At 45.1% G+C, this 20,034-nt stretch overlaps 1 protein-coding gene across 1 annotated transcript in view; it reads left to right on the top strand.

Annotated features, from left to right (window-relative positions):
- Nucleotides 1-20,034, top strand: part of MAP3K9 (mitogen-activated protein kinase kinase kinase 9) — a 412,289-nt gene that overhangs the window by 337,421 nt on the left and 54,834 nt on the right. The window contains exon 10 of the mRNA XM_085627122.1: nucleotides 19,150-19,938. Coding sequence (XP_085483248.1) covers nucleotides 19,150-19,938 — 789 coding nt within the window. The remainder of the gene's footprint in view (nucleotides 1-19,149; nucleotides 19,939-20,034) is intronic.

Consider the following 20,034-nt stretch of genomic DNA (forward strand, 5'->3'; position numbering starts at 1 on the left):
AGACTATCCAGAGCGCTGCAGCCAAACTGATCCTAGACATCCCCGCTGCAACCACATCACCCAACACCACGACCCCCACTGGCTCCTCATGGAAAGAAGAATAACCTTCAAGCTCCTCCTACACGCATACAGGGCCCTCCACAACATCGGACCAGCATACCTAAACAACCTCCTTCCATTCCACGTACCCAAGAGAAACCTCTGATTAGCCGACCTCTCTCTGGCTACCATGCCACGCATCTACAAATCCAGAACGGGGTGAAGGTCCTTCTCCTACCTCACAGCCAAGACCCTGGAACGACCTCCACCTCCGGCAAAGCCCTACACTGATCCAGTTCAGGAGAGACCTCAAGACCTGGCTCTTCAGATGAGCACTGCACAATATGGACCCATAGCACCTTGAGGCCCTCGTGGGTGAGTAGCTGCGCTATATAAACCCCTGATTGATTGATTGATTGATTGAATGAGCCTGCGAACTGGCAGGCGCTGCCATTCTGTGGTAGAACACTACTCTGTATCCAGTGTTCCACCCGGAGGCATAAAAGAAAAGGTGAATGCCCCAAAATGTTGTCTGTTACTCTGCTTTCTTAAATAAAGCATAGGTGACTCGTCTATGTGGTTACAAAAGAATGTGGACCACAAAACGCACCGAAACCACCAACTTCACATGTAAGCATCCTCCTCTGAATTGTTTGTCGCTTTTCTGCTTACTAGTTAGTGTTGATCCCCTAATGATCCTTGCTTTACTAAGTTATGTCTTCACTTAGTTTAATTATCAAAATAAATATTTGAAACCGTGATTTAATGTCCAGCTGCAGTTAAGTGTTACAGTGATGTTGATGGAATCTCCCTAGAGTGCCCGAAATTGGGTAATTTCATAAAATGACACTTTCGTGGTGAAATCTGGTTTGCTGGTATCTTGAGCATGTTTTTGTTATCTGAGCTTCCACCTCGTGTAAAAAGAGTCTTGCGAAACACAAACAGGAGACTAGTTCGTGAAGAAAGTGTCTGTCGGAGACAATGTGTCTGGTTAAACTAACCCTGTGGGACTTCTTAGGAAAAAGTAACCTAATGCGAAATTTCGTGAATTCCATTCAACAAGAAATTCGGGAATTTTGCTGGTGTAATGAAAATATCACTCGGGCCAAGTGCCTTCCTGCTTCTCTAAGTCAAGTCTTAGCTCAGACACAGGCTGTGCGCGCGCTTCTGCTGAGTCAGCTCCCAGTGCTATCTTACTCTAACTCTCTGCTTGAATAAAAATAGTAAGTGATCAATCCATGCAGGAGGACAAGATTTCCCAGTGGTATTCTTTGCTGAATCAGCAGCATATTCTGGTAACAATTCCACACAAAGAACAGCAAGGAGAGGAGCAGCCTGGGGGCCAGTGGGGAGCAGCAGGAACGGGAAAGCTGCTGCTTTTTATTAACTTACACTCTTTAGACGCTGAGTTCATGCCAGTGCTGCTGTGAGGTCACTATGTCACTTAGCCACTTACTGCTTGCTATATGTACTATTCCTGTTTGCGAGCCAGGAATGTGCAATTGCTCTCTGACGTATTTGCAGTTGGGAATGCAATGTGAGTGCAACATTTGTAGGAATAGGTCGCATTGCAAATTGTGCATTCATACTGGATCGCAAAGCGACCTGCCTCATGAATATTAATTAGGCATTTTGCAATTTGCGACCCCGTGTGATGAGCTAGGAATGGAGACCTGCAAGGCACAGCAGACCTCTGTTCCTGCATTTGCCTTTCTCATGTCTTTTAAAGGCACTTGTTCTCCTATAACAAAAATATATTTCCCATTTGGAAGGCATTGGGGTAGACGATTTGAATCCCAAATGATTTACCATCCTAAATCCAGGGCCCATAACTGATTAATGGTATGTAATAGCAGTTGAGAACTTAAACCATTGCCTTTTCAACTTGCAAATAGGAGGTGACTGCCCTTTTCATGCCCATTCTTTTTTATTATTTGGAAAGGGATACAGGGGTCTTTTTATGAGTAAGAATTCTTTTCCAAATAATAAAGAGCTTTTGTACATTGTGAAAAAACATTCTTTTTTTTTTCTTAGAGTTTTATATAGCACGAACTAGACCCGAGACATCGGGTATCAGAACGCTTTACTAGCACCAGTTTCGTTACAGAAGGACACATTCAGTTTTGTTAGGCACGGGGAGATTAAGTGATTAGCCCAGAATCACAGGATGTTGAGCGTCGTTGCCGAGACTCGAACCCGGTTCCCCAGCTTCGAGTGCGATCGCTCTACCCGTAAGCCTACATCCTCTCCCCAATTCTGCAATCGCAAACTCTTTGATGTAACAAATCGCATGGTTTGCAACTGAAAAAGGGCTTTGTACTTCTAGGTAGTCACTTTGGCACTTAGCTAAACTTTATTTATGCATTTATTTTTAAAAAGAAAAATCAAAGGACAAAATCATGCTTTTCTTAGGAATACTGTATGCAAGGGAAATGGAGCATGCCATTTAAAAGGCTCAATAGCGGTTCAGCCTAGTTGAGGGTTTATCCTGAAAATACCACAGAAGTGGCTAATCTTGTATTAAGAGAAGCCGCTTCCATATTATTCCCAATTAAGTTGTAGTGACTTTTGATATAATGCCTGCGGTATAGTGATGCCTGATGTACAGCCCTTGATGCTGTGGTGGTTTACCCTGACAGATACACACACAACACTTTCGAGGAGGTGTGTTGTACTACGAGAATACCTCCTGGCACTATTACTGATACACTGGAAATTACCAAAAAATAGCACAATCCTCCAAACGAGGAAAAATGTGTGGTAACCTGATTACTGTATGGTTTGCTGGCCGCTGACTTTGGGGGTGGGGGAGCACTGTGTTTTCAAGTACAGTATGGTTGTAAAAGCACCTGCTGCCACATTCCCTGCCTCCAGCAATTTTCAGGCAACCATAAAAATGTTAAGATAACTCTGGTGATTGGTGTGCCTCCTGCAGAGAGATCAGAGTTTTGTCTAGTGGTAGTTTTGAGTCATCATAAAGTAGCGCAGGAGGTTAGAATGCCTGCAGCAAAGCACGTGTACCATGCAGATCACAAAGCGGATACTCTGTGAATAGGTCAGTGTGTACTGCGTCTGTCAGAGAGCCCCTTTTACTTGCAGTTCATAAGTTTAAATCCTAATACAGAACAATGAGCTATTAATTGTCATCAGAGAGCTGTATGCAAACTGCAAGGTATAGATTAGAGCGTTATGATTTTTTTTCCCACAGTCTTTCCTCATCCTAATGTTGCAAACGGGTTCACTTGGGAAGAAATAAGTTCTTATTATTGAAGCCAACCTTCGACCATGGTATTACGTTTAAATTCTGAGTTTGTGCTTCTCCAGACCAAGCACTCTTAAACAATACTGTCTACCAGTATGGATGACATGTGACTCCTACACCTTCTGGACCTCTGTCTGATGTAAAAGTTCGTATACACTGATATACACACTTATGATTCATTGTCTCTGTGTAATATGTATGTGTTGTAGAGTGCTCTGGCGCCTTACACTGGTATGAGTGGTGCTATAAAACAAAAGAAATGCATGAGAGAGAGTGGTTGTGCTGACTTGAGGGGCACTGTTAAAGGGTGGTAGTGAGAGAATGTTATGTTATGTTATGTTACTGGGTTTTATAACGCGCTCAGCTACTCCTAAGAGTGTCCCGGCGCGAGCTATGAGAACAGCAAACAAAACACAGATTAGAACAGATGGGTTTTAAGGTGTTTCCTGAACAGGCGATCATCCTGAATGGCACGCAAAGATAGAGGCAATGCATTCCACAACCTAGAGGCCTTGAGCGAAAGCGATCTACCCCCCATGGGTTGGAGACGGAATTTGGGGATAGAGGCCAGCAGCTGCGAAGAAGATCGCAAAACCCTAGAAGGTTGATAAAAGGAAAAGCGTTTTTTGAGATAAGAAGGGCCTCCATCATATAGAGCCCGATGGGCAAGGACCAATGCTTTAAATTCGAGGCGTTTCCTGACAGGAAGCCAGTGCAATGTGCGAAGTGAGGAAGAGATAGAGGCTCTGATGGGAAGGTTCACCACCAGCCGGGCTGCGGCATTCTGAATCACCTGCAGTTTACTCAGCAGGTAGTCGGGCAGACCAACATAGAGACCATTGGCATAATCAAGGCGGGAGAGGATAAGAGCCCGAACCACAGTCTCCTTTGCTGATCTGGGTAACAAAGGTAGAAATTTTTTCAAGGATCTGAGAATGCCAAAGCAGCAACCTGTAAGCTTCTTTATTTGAGTCATAAAAGATAGCTGCTCGTCAAACCAAATCCCTAAGTTTTTTGCGGGGAGACCCGTACAAGAGGGAGAGGGGAAAGCTGAGGGCCAGAGAGAGTCCCTAAAGTGAGGTGGAAAAGTACCAAAGAGTAAAATTTCCGTCTTTTCCTTATTGCACTTCAATTGGGCGGCAGACAGCCAATGAAAGACTGCAGCAAGACAGCTCTGTACTCTAGAGGTGGAAAAGTCAGTACTATCCCAAGTAAACAAGAGCTGAGTATCGTCCGCATATGCCACCACCTTAGCCCCACCTTCCTCTGCCAATTGAACTAAAGGCGTAATGTAAATGTTAAAAAGCAGGGGGCTTAACGAGGAGCCCTGGGGAACTCCAGTGGACACAGGCTGGGGGAGGGAAGCAAAAGGAGGAAGCCAGACTTGTTGTGACCGGAGGGTAAGAAAGGATTCCAGCCCCCTCCAGGCCGAACCAGTAACACCGATAGCAGCTAGCCGAGATAGAAGCAAGTCATGGGGGACGGTGTCAAATGCCGCCGACAGATCTAAAAGGATAAGGGCAGCATTCCCCCCTGAATCCAGACAATCGCGGATCGCCTCCGACACCTCGACTAAGGCAGACTCAGTACTATAAGAGGCTCTAAAGCCCGATTGAGCCGGATGGAGAAGCCTCTCATTCTCCACAAAAGCAGACGGTTGTTTGTTAGCTACTTTTTCACATATTTTGGCCAAACAGGGCAGTAGAGAGATAGGTCTGAGGAGAAGAAGATAATTTGGGGTGCCAATTAACATTGTTGCACCGGGCGCTGGCCCTGCTCTCCGTAGCACTTCTAGGAAGCTTTAAAAAACACCTTAAAGTGGGTGTGAACAGAGTTTGTGCCCGATTAGCATGAACACCTTTTCGTAGAAGAGTGTGCTTGCTCTGATATTAGCACAGACCGACACCACCAGGTCTGGGCAGGTCGTATGTGTTCATCAGGGCCGGAATTGCCGTAGCGGGCACCGGGCGTTTCCCCAGTGGGCCGGTAGAGTGGGGGCCATTTTTGTTACCGGGGGTCAGCAATATCGGCCCCCTGTAACAAAATCGGCCGAAACCAGCCCTCGCAAACTGCTCGGCTGCACCCCCCCTCAACCCAGGGGGTGCCGGGCGAGCAGTTTGCCAGGGCCAGTTTCGGTTCCCAATCCGGCCCTGGTGCTCATGTTAAATATCGGGTAATAATGCATGCAAACCAGGCACAGAACCCTTGTTTGTTAACGTAAACCTCTCATTTGAGTGCAAAAGCACTTCCTGGCATACATAATACTTGCCACCACTTTTTGTTTTACTCGTGGTTCCAATTGACCCTTCTAATGTCCAAGGTAAATATGAGAAGCACAAAAAGAACAAATGTTGCTCACAGTTTGACCTTCCCAATCCAAGGAAAAAATGACAAGTGGTCTCATATTTTATTAAAAAATGAAAAAAATATATATTCTTGTTAAAGTGCAAGTGTGTGTCAAAAGTACAAGTTCTCATGTGCACCACAGACTGCATTCATTGATGAAACTGGGCGACCGGATACATCTGAGTTGCTTGATCAGAAAAAGCCAATCCCAGGAGGAAAGCGTCGGTGACGTCTGAGACAGGGCCGGCTTTAGCGCTGGTTGCGCCCTGTGCGATAATGTCTGTAGCGCCCCCCAATGACCACCTCTGCCATGGATTCCCTCACCACAGCCCTTTAACAGTGCCCCTCAAGTCTCCAGAACCACTGTTTCTCGGATTAATTTAGTTCTACAGCACCACTCATACCAGTTTAAGGTGTCAGAGCACTTTACATCAACCATACATTGCACTGAGACAATCATAGGTGTGTAAATCTGTGTATAGGGAATGTTACATCAGACAGGACTACAAGGTGTAGGGTAGCAGTAACGTCATCGATACTGGTAGGCAATATAGTTTGTGTCCATTCTTAGGGGTTCTCTTTAATAACAAGAATTGTTTTCCACCCTAATGAACCCTTTTGGCAAGATTAGGATAATGAAAGACTGGGCAAAAAAACATATAGCTCTAACATATACCTTGCAGTTTACACACAGCTCTTTGATTACAGTTAATAGCTCAAGTTCTACATTACAGTTTTCACTTACAAACGACAAGTAACAAAAGGAGCTGTCTTGCAGAAGCAGAAACCCACGGACCTATTTACATTATATGCACTTTGTTATCTGCATGGTACACGTTCTTAGCAGCAGGCATTTTAACCCCCTGTGCCACCCAGGATGAGGCAAAACTTCCACTGGACGAACCTCTGGCCTCTTTCCAAGAACACGATAAATCACCAGAGTTATCTTGACGTTTTAATTGATGCCTACAAAAATTGCTGGAGGCCAGGAACGCGCCAGTAGGTTGGTGCTTTTAAAATGATAATATTACTTCTAAAAATGACACACCCACCCCAAGTCAGCTCCCGGTGCGGTGGCACCGATCGCACCGCCCTAGAGCCGGCCCTGGTCTGAGCCGTAGCTTCTGCACCACAGCCTACGAGGCTTGTACAACTGCCCTGAGATTGGCAAAGAGAGATCGGTATGCAGTCATCACGGATCAGTTTTGGAGGGGCATCCTTTAGATGCTGACTCATTATTTATTGTTAGGTCTGGCTTGACAGCACAGATGATGCAGTCACCTATTGTTAGAACAGATTCATGGACGGGCTTTGTCTGCACTTCATGCTGTTAGTTGTTTGGTGTTATCATTCCATCCCCTGTGAATTGCTTACAGTTACAAGTCGGGGGTACATGCAGGTACATGGCGTCCACCCACTTTTTTCACAGGATGGATGCCATCCCGTTGCCAAGAAGTTGGGCCACACAGGAATAAGCTGAACTTGTCCTGGTGTAAGACACCAGGAGACCTTCAGCAGCACCTGTATGTTGTCTGCTTTAATTCCCAGCAGCACAGTGCAGGCAGAGAGGGAGCTTTTTTTCACTTCCAGCTGGGCAGAAGTTAAGGGGCCATCAGGCCTAATTTTGTTTGAATATCCTGTCTGGGGGCGGCCTGGAACCCCACACTTAAATGTAAATGCCACGGATGGGAAACAAAGGCACACAACTTGTTAGCTCTTCACAGGTACTTAACAGAGGCAGCTTTTCCCTTTGCTCAGTCCCTGTATATAAGAGATGCGTGCACTGTAAGAATGTCAGATGTGTTGGTCTGATCCAGTATTTACACAAATAACAATTTCAGTAGCACTATTTTATTTCTTTTATAGCCCTACCCAACCCAATGCAGGGTGTCAGAGCTCTTTATGTAACATACACATCATACATTGACAATAAATCATGTACATGTGTAAATCAATGTACGAGATGAGTTACGTGAGACAGGGTTACAAGGTGTAGGTGTCACATGTCCTTCATAGCTCACTGTGCTGTATTACAAGGATTACAGTTTATGAACTGCAGGAAACAATAGGATCTCTGTGTGAAAAGCAGTAACCCACTTTACTATCTACATAAAATAAAAATCTGTTTTGTATCTGGGCCAACCTGAGTATTTACTGGACCGTCTGCAGGTGGTTCAGAATGCGGCGGCCAGAGCCATTCTCATGGTGGGACCCAGAGCACGTATGACGATCCACCTGAATGCCTTGCACTGGCTACCGGTACAGAAGAAGATTCAGTTTAAGGCTCTGGTTCTGGCTTATAGGGCCTTTCATGGCACTGATGCTGTATATCTCAGGAGAAGGGGCCAGCATTATGAGCCGAATCGTGCCTTGAGGTCCTCGGGGCAGTCTCTGATGCTCATTCCTAAATTTGCCCTCTCTCGGGCTGGCGGTCGCTCCTTTCAAGTAATGGCAGCCCGCTCATGGAACTGTCCGCCTCCCCATCTTAGGCAGGTCCAGGACCTGCTCACCTTTAGGAGACAGCTAAAAACCTGGCTGTTCCAGCAATAATTTTCTTTGGGCGGGTTGGCCTTCGGGCTTTGGCTGTGTGTCTTGTGGTGGTCCTTTAGCGCCGGGACACTCTGTGGAGTAGCCGTGCGGTTTATAGGTGCCTCTTTTCATTTCATTCATCTGCATGTTTGCAGGAGGCACATTTAATCTTATACTACTTTGATTCAAATCTGGGACTTCACAAAACACGGATCTCTCCAACAAATGTGTTAAACTCCAGCCTTATCTCACCATTATTACTATTCCCTGAGATTTACTGGGCACCTTTCCAGCAGATGCCTAAACGCAATCAACTATTTTAAAATGCAGACTTTGCAACCAATTAAGCATTACAGATCAACTCTCATACTTCTCCTTGTTGCCATTTTCTTTGTGGCAGGGCTTAAAAAAATATATGTATTAGTTGAGGCCCAGTTTTTGCGTCGGGATTGTGCCTCTTTTTTGTCACAACCCCGACTCCAAATCTCATTTGTTGAATCTCATAATGCGCTCACATGTACTCAAGATATACCTGATAATCATATGTGTGAGGTCTTAATATCTGATGTCACTTCTTGTGATGCCACTAACAGTGAGGTCACTTCCTGCGATGTTACATGCAATGTCACGCGTTGTGACATCATGCCCTGTGATGGCGCACGTCATGAGTTCCCTTGCATACTGCCTAACCTGGTTACTCCCCGCACCTCTTTTTTTTAGGAATTTTGCCCTGTTACAATGCAATTTAAAAGGGGCCATTTTACACCACAGTGAATCCTCACACGTTATGTTAATTAAACTGTACTTGCAGTGTGTACAGAAAGTAATCTTTTTTGTTTTGTTTTTACACTGCAGCAGTCTTTTTACACGTTTCATTCAAGGCTCGTTTGGATTTTTCCCTGTCTGCCTTAACTATTGTTCCTTCCATTCTCTCTCGTTGACTTTCCATGTGTTTGTTGATTCGTTGGTTTTTGACCCTGTATGAATTTTCCCGTTGTTTACTTCTCTGCCTTCTTTCCATTGTTCATCCTGCTTTGTTTTCATTAATGAAAGGTTATGCCAAAGACAATAGGTCTTGCTTTAATGAGCTAACATACGCAAACATAGACCTGCACAGGCGCGGGTTCCATGTGTTAGTACATTAAAGTCAGACCGATTGGATTTGCCAATGGCTGTTTCCATTGGTGCCACTGTCGCAGGTAGAATCAAAGCGCACGTGCGCAGAGAGCGCTCTGAGGCACGCGCTTCTTGCGGGAGCTCCATGACCCGTATCAATGCGTGGCCGGCTGATGCCAACCCGTTCAGGACTCTCCTGTTGCTGTACACGCCGTGATTAATTGCATGGAAGCAGCTGTACTGTCAGCAGCAAAGTCAAATAATTCAGAAGCTCCTTTCTGGCGGCGGCAAAGGGCAAAAACATTTATTTTGAAAAAGAAAAAAGACGTCACGCTACATGTGTATTTAGCAGGATAAAAACACTCTAATGTGTAGCATTTTGGGGCATTTGTCAGTCTGGGAATGGAAAAACGCATTTAAATTGAAATCAGGAGTATACAAATAAGTTAATTTTAGTTAGCTTGTTCGATGGGAACCAATCCTTTGGTTTTTTTCGGCTTTAATTTAAGAAAGCTGTGCATTCTGGGAGTCGTAGTCTTTATATGCATCATTTAACCAAAGCATTTGATAACCCTGATTCATAAAGGGAAAGTCCTTGTCTGGATATGTAATGTTTAGTGTAGATGGAGCGATCAGAAGGCCATTGTATGTCATATGTTATTGTTAAAGAAATGAAGATACTGAATTGAAGTGCTAGAAATGTACGATTGTATGAAATAGGCCAAGGATTGAATGGGCATGCAGACAGGACAGCACTGTGACAGATCACTAGTAAAAGTGATTTCTTTATGGGGTGGCCAAGGATTGAATGGGCACCACTCTTTTCTCTACCTCATATTTGATTGGATCAGCAAAGAGTCTAAAGAATAAGTGAAGAAGAAACCTGTATCCATACATCCGTCTGTACTTCTTTATTGTAAGTAATTTCGCTCCCTGTCCCTCTGTGCGCCTTGGGGCGTGACTTGTCATACAGCTCACTTGATCATGTCTGCCCATCACAAACAACTCTGATCTGCCCTAATACTGTCCGACCTGTCTTCTGCATGCAGTGGTGTTGATCACACTTTCCACCTTAGGTTTCGCTGATTGAACACTCTTTTGGGTTTCTTCTTATCTCTCAGAATAATTCTTCTCTGCCTCTTGCAGTTCTTCGCTCTCCTCAAAGCTCTGCCTATTAGAGTTTCCTATTGGTCCAGGCAATGTTCACAAAGTTATTAAAGGTTTGTTACCTAACTACCTCATATGGGAACTAGACCGATTCCCTACACGCCCTTTGCAAAGCTTCGATCTCCATGCGCGGCTTCAAGGTTCCATTCATTCTATCTACGTATTTACCTACCTATCTATATATTTTTATATAGCGCTGACTCGTCCACAGGGTTATCAGAGCATTTGACATCCAGTGACTCGGCTACATGGAAATCATCACACGGGGTTCACTTGTGTCAGGACTCATTTTTGGGGGGGGTTATAAATGATACAAATGTGGGCTGGCGGACAACGACTAAGAAGGTAAGAGCATTTTATGGTTGTGATTGGGTTACATAGAAGATATCTGTAGGAGGCTGGCTTAGTATATGGTGCACACCTATTTAAGTGAAGCACCTTGCACTAATCCAGATAACCCTTATAGTGTTTAGTGGTCTTAAACAACCATAGAAAGCTCTCTTAAGTGGTAGCTGTGGAGAGCATCCTTCAGGCTTAGTCCAGAAGAAGTGTTAAGCAGCTTGTTTTACCAGATCTAATCATGTAGTGTAGGTTAAACAGAAAAGAACCACACAATGTCATTATAAAAATATGTCGATTTATTACACAACACTCACTAATTTTTCCTACGCGGAGATAGCAAAGCAAATACACAAGAATATTTCAATTGCAAGAGGTAAGTAAGCACAATACACAGTGGTCTCTAGGGAAGACCAAACCATATTCTAAGAGAGTGGAATGCGAACTGCGACCAAAGTCGGGACTTGGACCAGGAGACTCAGAAGAGCTGGGGACACCAGGACCCACCCAAGGTAAGTACTAAGGAACCCCACAGTGGCTACGTTCAGAGTAGAAACACAGCCCTGTACTCAATAGAAGTCAACGGGAAAGTTGCGGTTGTAGTTATGAATAAGAAGGACTCTTCCCAGTGGACCCTGAAGAAACCCCGTGGAAGACAGAAGGTTAGAGAGTGACACCACTCGTGGATACCCCAGAAACCAGTATACCTATACTAGGGAAGCCAGTTGCATAGGTGCAAAGTGATGTCAGAAACCGCTGTAGACCACAATGGAGGACTTCATTAAAGATGCTGCTGGTGAATACTGTGCAAGAGTCCGATGGAATCCAAGGGTGGATTCTTGAAGAGAAGAACCTGCAAGCAGATGGGACAGAGTCTATGCCACTCGGAGGTGACCAGGAAGCACGGAAGCGCGATGCCCACCAATGTCGGAAGATGCAGGAGTAATGACTGTGACCTTGTCGCTGCATCTATCAGGACCAGGCAATGTTGAGGAAGACCACAAGCCGTTCACAAGCTGTCTCATGTTGGAAGTCGAGAACCAGGGGGTCAGTGTCTGGCAGGAGCACCAACAAGCCTTGGCAGCAGCAACAGACATGGTAAAGGATGAAGGAGCAACGTTGGGACCAGCAAGGTCCAAGGGACTCACCAAGTGCAGGAGAGTCAGAGCAGGCCCCGAGCAAGCAGGGGAGCCCACTGAAGCAGGAGAAGACCCTCGAGAGGACCCACAGGCCAAAGGCACAGGAGTCGCAGGAGGACCTTGAGCAGCTCACCAAAGATGAAGGCCCAGGGACCAGAGGATGCGGTGAGAACAAAGATCTTGTCAGGAAGAGATGCTGGGGGCTAGAGCTTCTTGCAGCCCAAAGATCCCTGGAGTGTAGCGCCAACAAGCTTTGACAACGGCAAGTCAACACGGCACACAGGAGTTTTGTCCCAGCGGTTCCGATGAGGGATACTGGCCTCAAAATTGCAGGGAGGACAGGTCAGCCCTTGAGGGAGTTGCATAACCACGACCTGTGTTGCTAAGCCTTTTGAAGTCCGTGGGTCGTCAGGAGCAGCAGACTGGTCAGCTTCATTGCGGGGCCTGCAGATGCAGGGGAGTGACTACTTCACTCCAAGGGAGATTACTTCGGGTGTCCTTGATGCCCACAGGTCTGTTGAAGATCCTGGAAGAAGCACAGACACAGACAACAAAGAAGACGTGCAGAACAGTGAGACCAGGAGCATCAGAGTCTTCCTTGGTGCATTCTCTGTTCCAGGCGAAGTCCAAGTGACCAGAAGGTCGAAGAGTGACGTGGTTTCAGGCTTGAGTCTTGTCTCACGACGAATCTGGGGACCCAACCACAGGTAAGCCCATTTATACCCTAAGAAAGGGGTTAGGACGTCTCAGGGCTTCCTCCCAGATGAGGGACTGGACAGAGAGGAGGATACTCCCATGTCCTTTGTCCAGTTTCGTGCTAGAGAGGGAGCCACGGGCTCACAGAACTAGTTCTAACTAGAGTATGCAAGGAGGGCACCAAATATGCCCTTCAAAGCAGTCTGGCGGCGCTAGCAAGCACCCCCACCCACACCAGCCCAATACACTGAGTCCTGTCTGGGAGGTGGTCACACCTCCCTGTGACAGGAAACCTATTGTTCGACCTTCCCCTTCTTGAGCTCAGCTCAGCAGCGTGAGGGCATAATCGTGTCTGTGGTCGGCAACAGCACTAGCTTGCTAGCAGACCCAGAAAGTCTGTTACCGGGAGTACTGGGGGCTTCCCTGGGGAGCCCCCTGTGCATGGAATCATACCTCCAACACCGGTAATGGTGCTGGGGTATGATTCCAACATGTTTGATACCAAACATGTCCAGGTTTGGCACAGCCACTCTATAGTTAGCCCTAGCGTAATGACACATGGCAACTATATGTATCAAAATGGCTGACCGCACTTACAAAGCCTGGGAAATTGACTCCGGGGTTTGTAGGGGGCGTTCTGCTCATGCAGGGGCCCCCTTACACTTATAACCCAGCATCCTGCCTTCGGGATCGAAAGGCGTGCCTTAGGGTGATTTGTAGGTTTTAAGTGTAGTGACCACAGATATAAGGAAACCTATATCTGTCATAAGCGGTGCTAGCACCAGCTTACACAGGCTGTAATGGCAGACCTGTAGTCACAGTTTGAGTCGTCTCTCATTTATTTATTTAATCATTTTGGGGTTTGTATACTGCCCAGCTACCCCCAACGGAGGTGTCCCGGCCCTGAGACAGTCAACTGAATAGAAGGGAAAGGGAAGAAGCTCGATGTAGTTGAAAAGCCATGGGTGGCATAATACATGCTGCAGCCCATGGGAGACCCCCAGGTGTACCTATGCCGTGGGTACCTTAGTACCATATAATAGGGACTTACAAGGGTACACCAGCAGCTAATTGTGGAGTTACCAAAGTACTTACCATGTCAGATGTATGGAGTAAGCACAGAGGCTGGGGTCCCAATTAGCAGGTTCCCAGCCAGACTAGGAAAAAAGAAACACTGACACCAGCAAAAAGAGGGGGTAACCATGAAAGCAGATCCTACTTTCGTACAATATCATTATCTGAAAAGAATAATATTGGTAGCTGGGTTCCATAGTAAACATTGTAGAGGGAGTACAACTATGATACACCTATGGATGGGCGTGGAGGGGAGCTGAGGTAGACGGTTAGGATATAGAAGCTGGAAGCATACAGCGGTCTTAATACATTGCGAGGAAAAAGAGTGACAAGTAAACTGATGTACTTTAAGACAAAGACCAACAAAAGAGGCAAGATTGTAGGTTCACCTTGTGCTCTGTGCATAGATCCCAATAAGGGACACTACCCTTGGGCCGACCGCTGGATCGACTCCCTTTCAGTCTAAACTATGTCTCCTTCCTCCCTATTTTCAAAACTTTCCTTAAGAGTCAAAACCCCTCCCCAGACTATCAGCCCTTCCCATCCGCAGCCATCAGGCTTGTCAATCCCCCATGATGTCAATATGTAGACTCCCCTATGATGTCAACATTTAGATGTTTTTTTGTTAGTCTGTGTCTGTCCACAAACCATATCATGTTTATTATATAAAATACACTACTCTCTTCATGTATCTCATTCAAACTATAAATGACCGAATGTACCCTGCTCCTGTTACCTATTACATTAGCATTCCTTATTGAAATACTCTTTATTGCTCACAATAAGTAAATAAATACTAAATGTGCTGCCTGACCGAGGTCTGTGGGACTGCCTGTGCACCTGTGTGTTTGTGGTAGGTTTGTGTGTTCATTTCGTTGTGTTAATTTCCAGATTATGGGGACCTTTCTGTCCCTGGCATGACCTGATATCTCTCTGCAGGCCCCCACGTCTAACTCCTTCTTTGATTCATTCCTCCTCCCCTCTGCTGCTTCCTCCTCTGTCCTGCAGTCTGTTTTCTGTCCCTGCTTCGTCGATGCCATCCAAGCATCCAGGGTTCGCTACCGACTGCTGCTTACTTTTGGAGGAAATAACTCCTTTCACCACGTTCATTCCTCAGTCCCTCTCCTTTGCACTCTCCTGTCGCATCTAGCGCTTTGAGGTGGCCTTTGGGCAACAGGCACAACCAGCAACAATAACACACACCTCTCTGCCTGCGTGGGATGACATTTGTTGTTATTAGTGAAATATATGGTATGGAATATATGGAAATACAAAAACAATACAGACACCATATTGAAGGAAAAGGGTTAGTGTAAAGGGTGAGGCTTAAGGACTGACACAAGGGGAGGTTATAACATGAGTGAAGAGTAAACATAAAAAAACAACTAGGCAAGGTTATGTTTAAGGCAAGAAATCCCTGACAGAGTAATTAATGCTTCTGTAAAATCTCGTGAAATCCTGTGTATCAAGCGTTGTGTGTATGAATGCTTGTTGGTCTGTGTGCAGGGCTGCCTGTGTGTGTGCTGGCCTACATGTATGGATGGCGGTACGTGTGTTGGCCTGTGTCTCCATTGATTGCTGTAGGTTTGCTGCTCGTTGCATTTTGCGTGTATGTCTTTGTCAGTGTGTGCCTGGATGTTCTCTTTGCATTATGCTTGTGGGTATATAATACTGCAAAATGAAGCTTTTGACTTTGTGAATGCTTCTTGTTTTATTGGGTTTTTTAAAGCCCTGTTCGCTGCATCAGCATTACAAGGGGAGGATTTGCAAATGGTTGGTACACATCTTCTAGCCCTGCTACCATTCTTCAGTACTGCGCCTTGAGCATGCTTAAATGATGGGGAAGCGCTTGATGAGAGCGGCCCGCCTTAGCTCACGCCGCCCGCTTTTAGTACGTGTTAGGTTAGGAATGAGCATAGGAATCTGACACTGACTACCACAAGTCTGATCACAAAAGTTGGCAAGTCCAGCCATAACTAGGGGTGGGCGCAATCCCTTTTGTGTTTTTTCATTCTCTGCAACTGGACGAGGAACTGCAGGGAATGGCCCTCTTTTCGCCTTTGCAGGCCCGGCTGAAAACAAGCATTTGCAATGCAATCGGTCTTGCCTTTGGGACCTTATATGTATTTAGCTATGCAGCACATTAGCCTGGGTGCTGAAACATCTGTTGTTCTTTAACATGGGGGAAAGTAAGCACCAAACTGCGTGACGCGCCAGGTATGGGAACACATGGAGAGAAATGTATCTGCCTTTCAGCGGGAAATGGTATAGCCCAAAGCTCTGTTTTTAATATAAAAGCAGGGCCTTCGGTGGTCATATCACTGAAAATATAAGATTTGAAAGAAAATATTATTGTCTACGGGTGCACGTGGAAGACAATTTCTATGGACTAGAAGCTAGAGAATTCTAAAATGATTCTAGTATTTTACTGACCTCTGCTGGTCGTTTTCTATCAAGAAAGTTAAATAGAGGCAGTTGCAAGAAAAATTAAAAAAAGAAAGTCCCTCAGCAGAAAGCAATTCTGGTATTTTACTGACCTCTGCTGGTAGTTTCCTATCAAGACAGTTAAATAGAGGCAGTAGAACAGAAAAAAAGTCCCTAAGTGGAAGCAGACAAGTCCTAGGGCTGATCTCCATTGCCCACAAAGTACATACACATATAAGTATATACCAAAGTATATATACTAAAGTATATACTAAAGAGGGCTCGAATGCTCAACCTGAAAAGGACGGATTGAGAGGATAAATCCCTGCAGAGCTAGAATCCTTCATTCTATGCAGTGAACAACTCATGGAACGAGGAATTATTGTGCAGTCCAGCACTGTCAGAGGCTGGACACTGTAATTACCTTAATGGCAATTTCATTGAGTTTATTACACTGGCTGACCGCTGACAGTGCGTTTCAGAGCAGCTTTCCCGGTAGGGGGCGTGTGTGAGCCTCCTGGCTGTCAGGAGGACCCCGCAGGCAGGCGTGGCAAATAGACCTGCCAGTGCTTCTAAAAGCAACTGTCCTTTGACTTTTACTTCTTTGTTTGTTTGTTTATTTACATATTTTTTTATTTGCATTATTTATTTATGTATTTTTATGTAGCGCTGGCATTACCCAAATTTGCTAGAGATTACTTACATTATCCAAAGATGTTGATACATTTAGGCACGCTAAGAACATTAGAGTATAAGAGTAGATCATGACATAGGGCCAAAGTGACAATATCCGTAGATGTAGGTACATTTAAAACGCCACAAATATTGGTGCATAGTATATGGTGCAACATTCATAAAAATTACACAACAGGATGTCAACTGATGCCAAGTGCAACAAATCGAGGTATTGTGGTAAATCTCAAGCCACCGAACAGTGCGAAGACTAAACCAGAGAGGTCAAAACTGGGGAGGAGTGGTTAGCTAAAATTCTATTTGAAAGAGAAGGGCTTTTCGCTCAGATTTAAAGATAACCTTCAAAGTGATATTGTGTAGGTTCGGATCTGAGGAGTTCTGGTCATGCTGCTTTAGAATGATTGTGCCATAAATTGTTTCTTGTTAGGGTCAGAGGTTCTAACAGCAGTGCTTTGGCATTCCGTGATGGTCTAGTGCCTCCTGAGGGATACATGCCGTCTTGTATATGGCACTGGCTTCAGTGGGCAGCAAGTAAAGTGTAACCAGTATTGGTGAAATATGGTTATTTCTTTGGGCCCCTAAGACTAAACATGCTGCTGAATGCAGGATTGATTTTAAGAGGAGTGATATTTGGGAAGATCAGTCAAGAGTCAAGGGAAAGTTACAGTAGACGATTCCTGATAGAACCAGTGGCTGAACAAGAGGTCTATGGAATGGTGGGTTTGCTGTTAAGGATGCTGAATGTGTCCCCCTCCAAGATTGTAGTGGAAGTGGTGATTTCATTGAGGAGGAAGTCAGTTTTGGAAGGGTTAAGTTTTAAATAATGTGAAGTTATCTAGTCTTAAACTTGCTTTTTGGAAACTTGTGAGGTTCATAGTAGAGGGCGCTTGTCTCCATTTCTTCTCCAGAATTCTCAGGGCTCTTCTTTTCTCATACAAAGCCTTGTTGAATGAGGGAGCCAATTGTTTAGGTCTTTTCTTTTTGCTCTGGAGTAGAGTTACCTTATCAACAAGCACATCTGAAAGACAGTCACAGCATTGGGCAGTCTAATCATTGATATCAGTGATGGGTCTGGTGGGCAGCAGTAAGTTCTGCAGTCTGGTTAAAAAGTTTGACGTCAATGTTCTTAGTGTTGCAGAACCAGGTTATTGCTCATTTGGTTGGCCCAGGATGACAGGCATGCGAGAGCCCTAGAGAGAAATAAATATGGAAATGATCTGATCAGTCTAACAATATGGGTTCATCTACTAGGAGCAGGACTTCTTTGAAGATTATTAAGTCAAGAATGGACTCCTTTGTGTGTGTTGCTCTTGAGGTTATGTAGGATCCAGAAAGAAATTATGCAAAATGATTGACAGCTGAGTCTTCTGTGATGCCCCAGGGAAGACTAAAGTCTCCCAGAAAGATCACTTTGTCGCTTTGCAGTGACTGATTTTTGTGAGATCCATGTGTTTTTTGCTAAAAGCTATATTATCGCTTTGCACTTGACAAATGGCATTTAACATGAAAGGGAAACTGTGTTGTGCCTGTAGATCTAGAGTTAGACATTGAAATGGGGAAAACAAGAAAATGGATATCTCTCTACATCGTAAGGAGTCTCTGAAGATGGCTGTGATGCCGCCCACAACTCTACTGATAGTTATTCCGGATGATGGAATAGTTTGGAGGAAGTAAAAGATACATTATGTTGTGGCATGTATCATTAAACCGGACATCTGTAAGGAATAATATGTTCATTTGTAGTGTGCATTTCTGCAATTTCCAGCTTTTTCACCCACGTATCAGCTCCAGTTCTGCTCCACGGGTGAAAAATACCCAGGTGAATTTCCCAAATTTGGCTTACAACATTGAAATTTCGCCCATCTCTAGTCGTAGGCCATTTCTCCGAATATATTGGTCCTACTAATATATGCTTCCCGACAACCATGTATGTTTAGTCTGCTGCTGCCGCTGCCACGCTCGGCTGTCTGCAGTAATTTAATAAAGAGACATTCTCTACAGCTGTGCTAATCCTCTGAGGCTTTCCATATCATGAAAAATATTCAGTTGTGAAATCTAATCCTTCAATTAAGCAAGTCAGTCGCAGACTTTTTACTATTTTTTGATCGACATTTGGAGTATGTAATCCGCTGTTAAACTGCAGGCTTTAAATGTCCTTTCTTGCTCATTCTTGAAACCATGCTGTACAAATCCCTAAATCCTTGTGAATGTCATCTCTAGGATACATAGCCAAAGAGATTCAGAACATAATGATAGGACAGGGCATTCACCTGAAACTACTTTCGGGAAACTCAGATCGCTAACTTCTTTTGTTTGCATTTACAGAAAATGAAGATGGTGAGTGTCTCAAAAATGAATGCAAGGAGCACCCCTCGCCCTCCTCCAGCCAGTCTTACCTCTGCGTACCCTTCCAGAAGGTGGGCGATGGGGATGGTCCATTCAGCGATTCAGCCGAGGAGCCAACCCCAGTAAACTCTGCCTCCAGCACCCCACATGCCACCCCAACCAACAGCCTTAAGCGTGATGGCCAACACAGAAGATGTGCGATGGTTCTTTTGGGTTGTGGGGCGCTCTTGGCCACCGTAGGTCTTGGCTTTGACATGCTCGAAGGGGGGAAGTATCAGCTGACCCAGGATGAAATGGAACCCAAGGAAGAGAAGAAGAAAAAAGAGAGCATCTTCCAACGCTCAGTAAGGCCACGTAGAAGCACCAGCCCTCCGGCGAGAAAGCTCTTCAAAAGAGAAGAGTCTTCACCAAATCAGGGGGAGCCGTCTACATCGCTTACCCACCTGTCATTATCCTCCATTTCTGAATGTAACTCCACAAAGTCCTTGCTGCGCTCAGACAGTGATGAAATTGTAGTTTATGAGATGCCCGCAACCCCTGTGACCGCAGAGGAACCCACGCCCTTTGTTTGCAACCCCTTGGTCAATGTGCACATTGAAAGTTTCAAGCGAAATCCCAACCAGTCCCTCACTCCTACACATGTGACAGTAAATGCCAGACCCCAGCAAGGGCACAGGCGTACCCCTTCTGACGGGGCCATCAAAGTGGTGACTGTGGTGGCAAACGGAACAACTTCTAATAACTGTAAAGCAAGTGCCCCAGGAGCAGGTATGTTTTCCAATGTTATGTGTGGGTTAATTGGTAAACTGGATCCAATGCATAATATTTCAGTATTTAATTTGAAGCAGTATGTAGACTGAATTG

The sequence above is a fragment of the Triturus cristatus genome, chromosome 9 (genome assembly GCF_964204655.1).
Source record: "Triturus cristatus chromosome 9, aTriCri1.1, whole genome shotgun sequence".
NCBI lineage: Eukaryota > Metazoa > Chordata > Amphibia > Caudata > Salamandridae > Triturus > Triturus cristatus.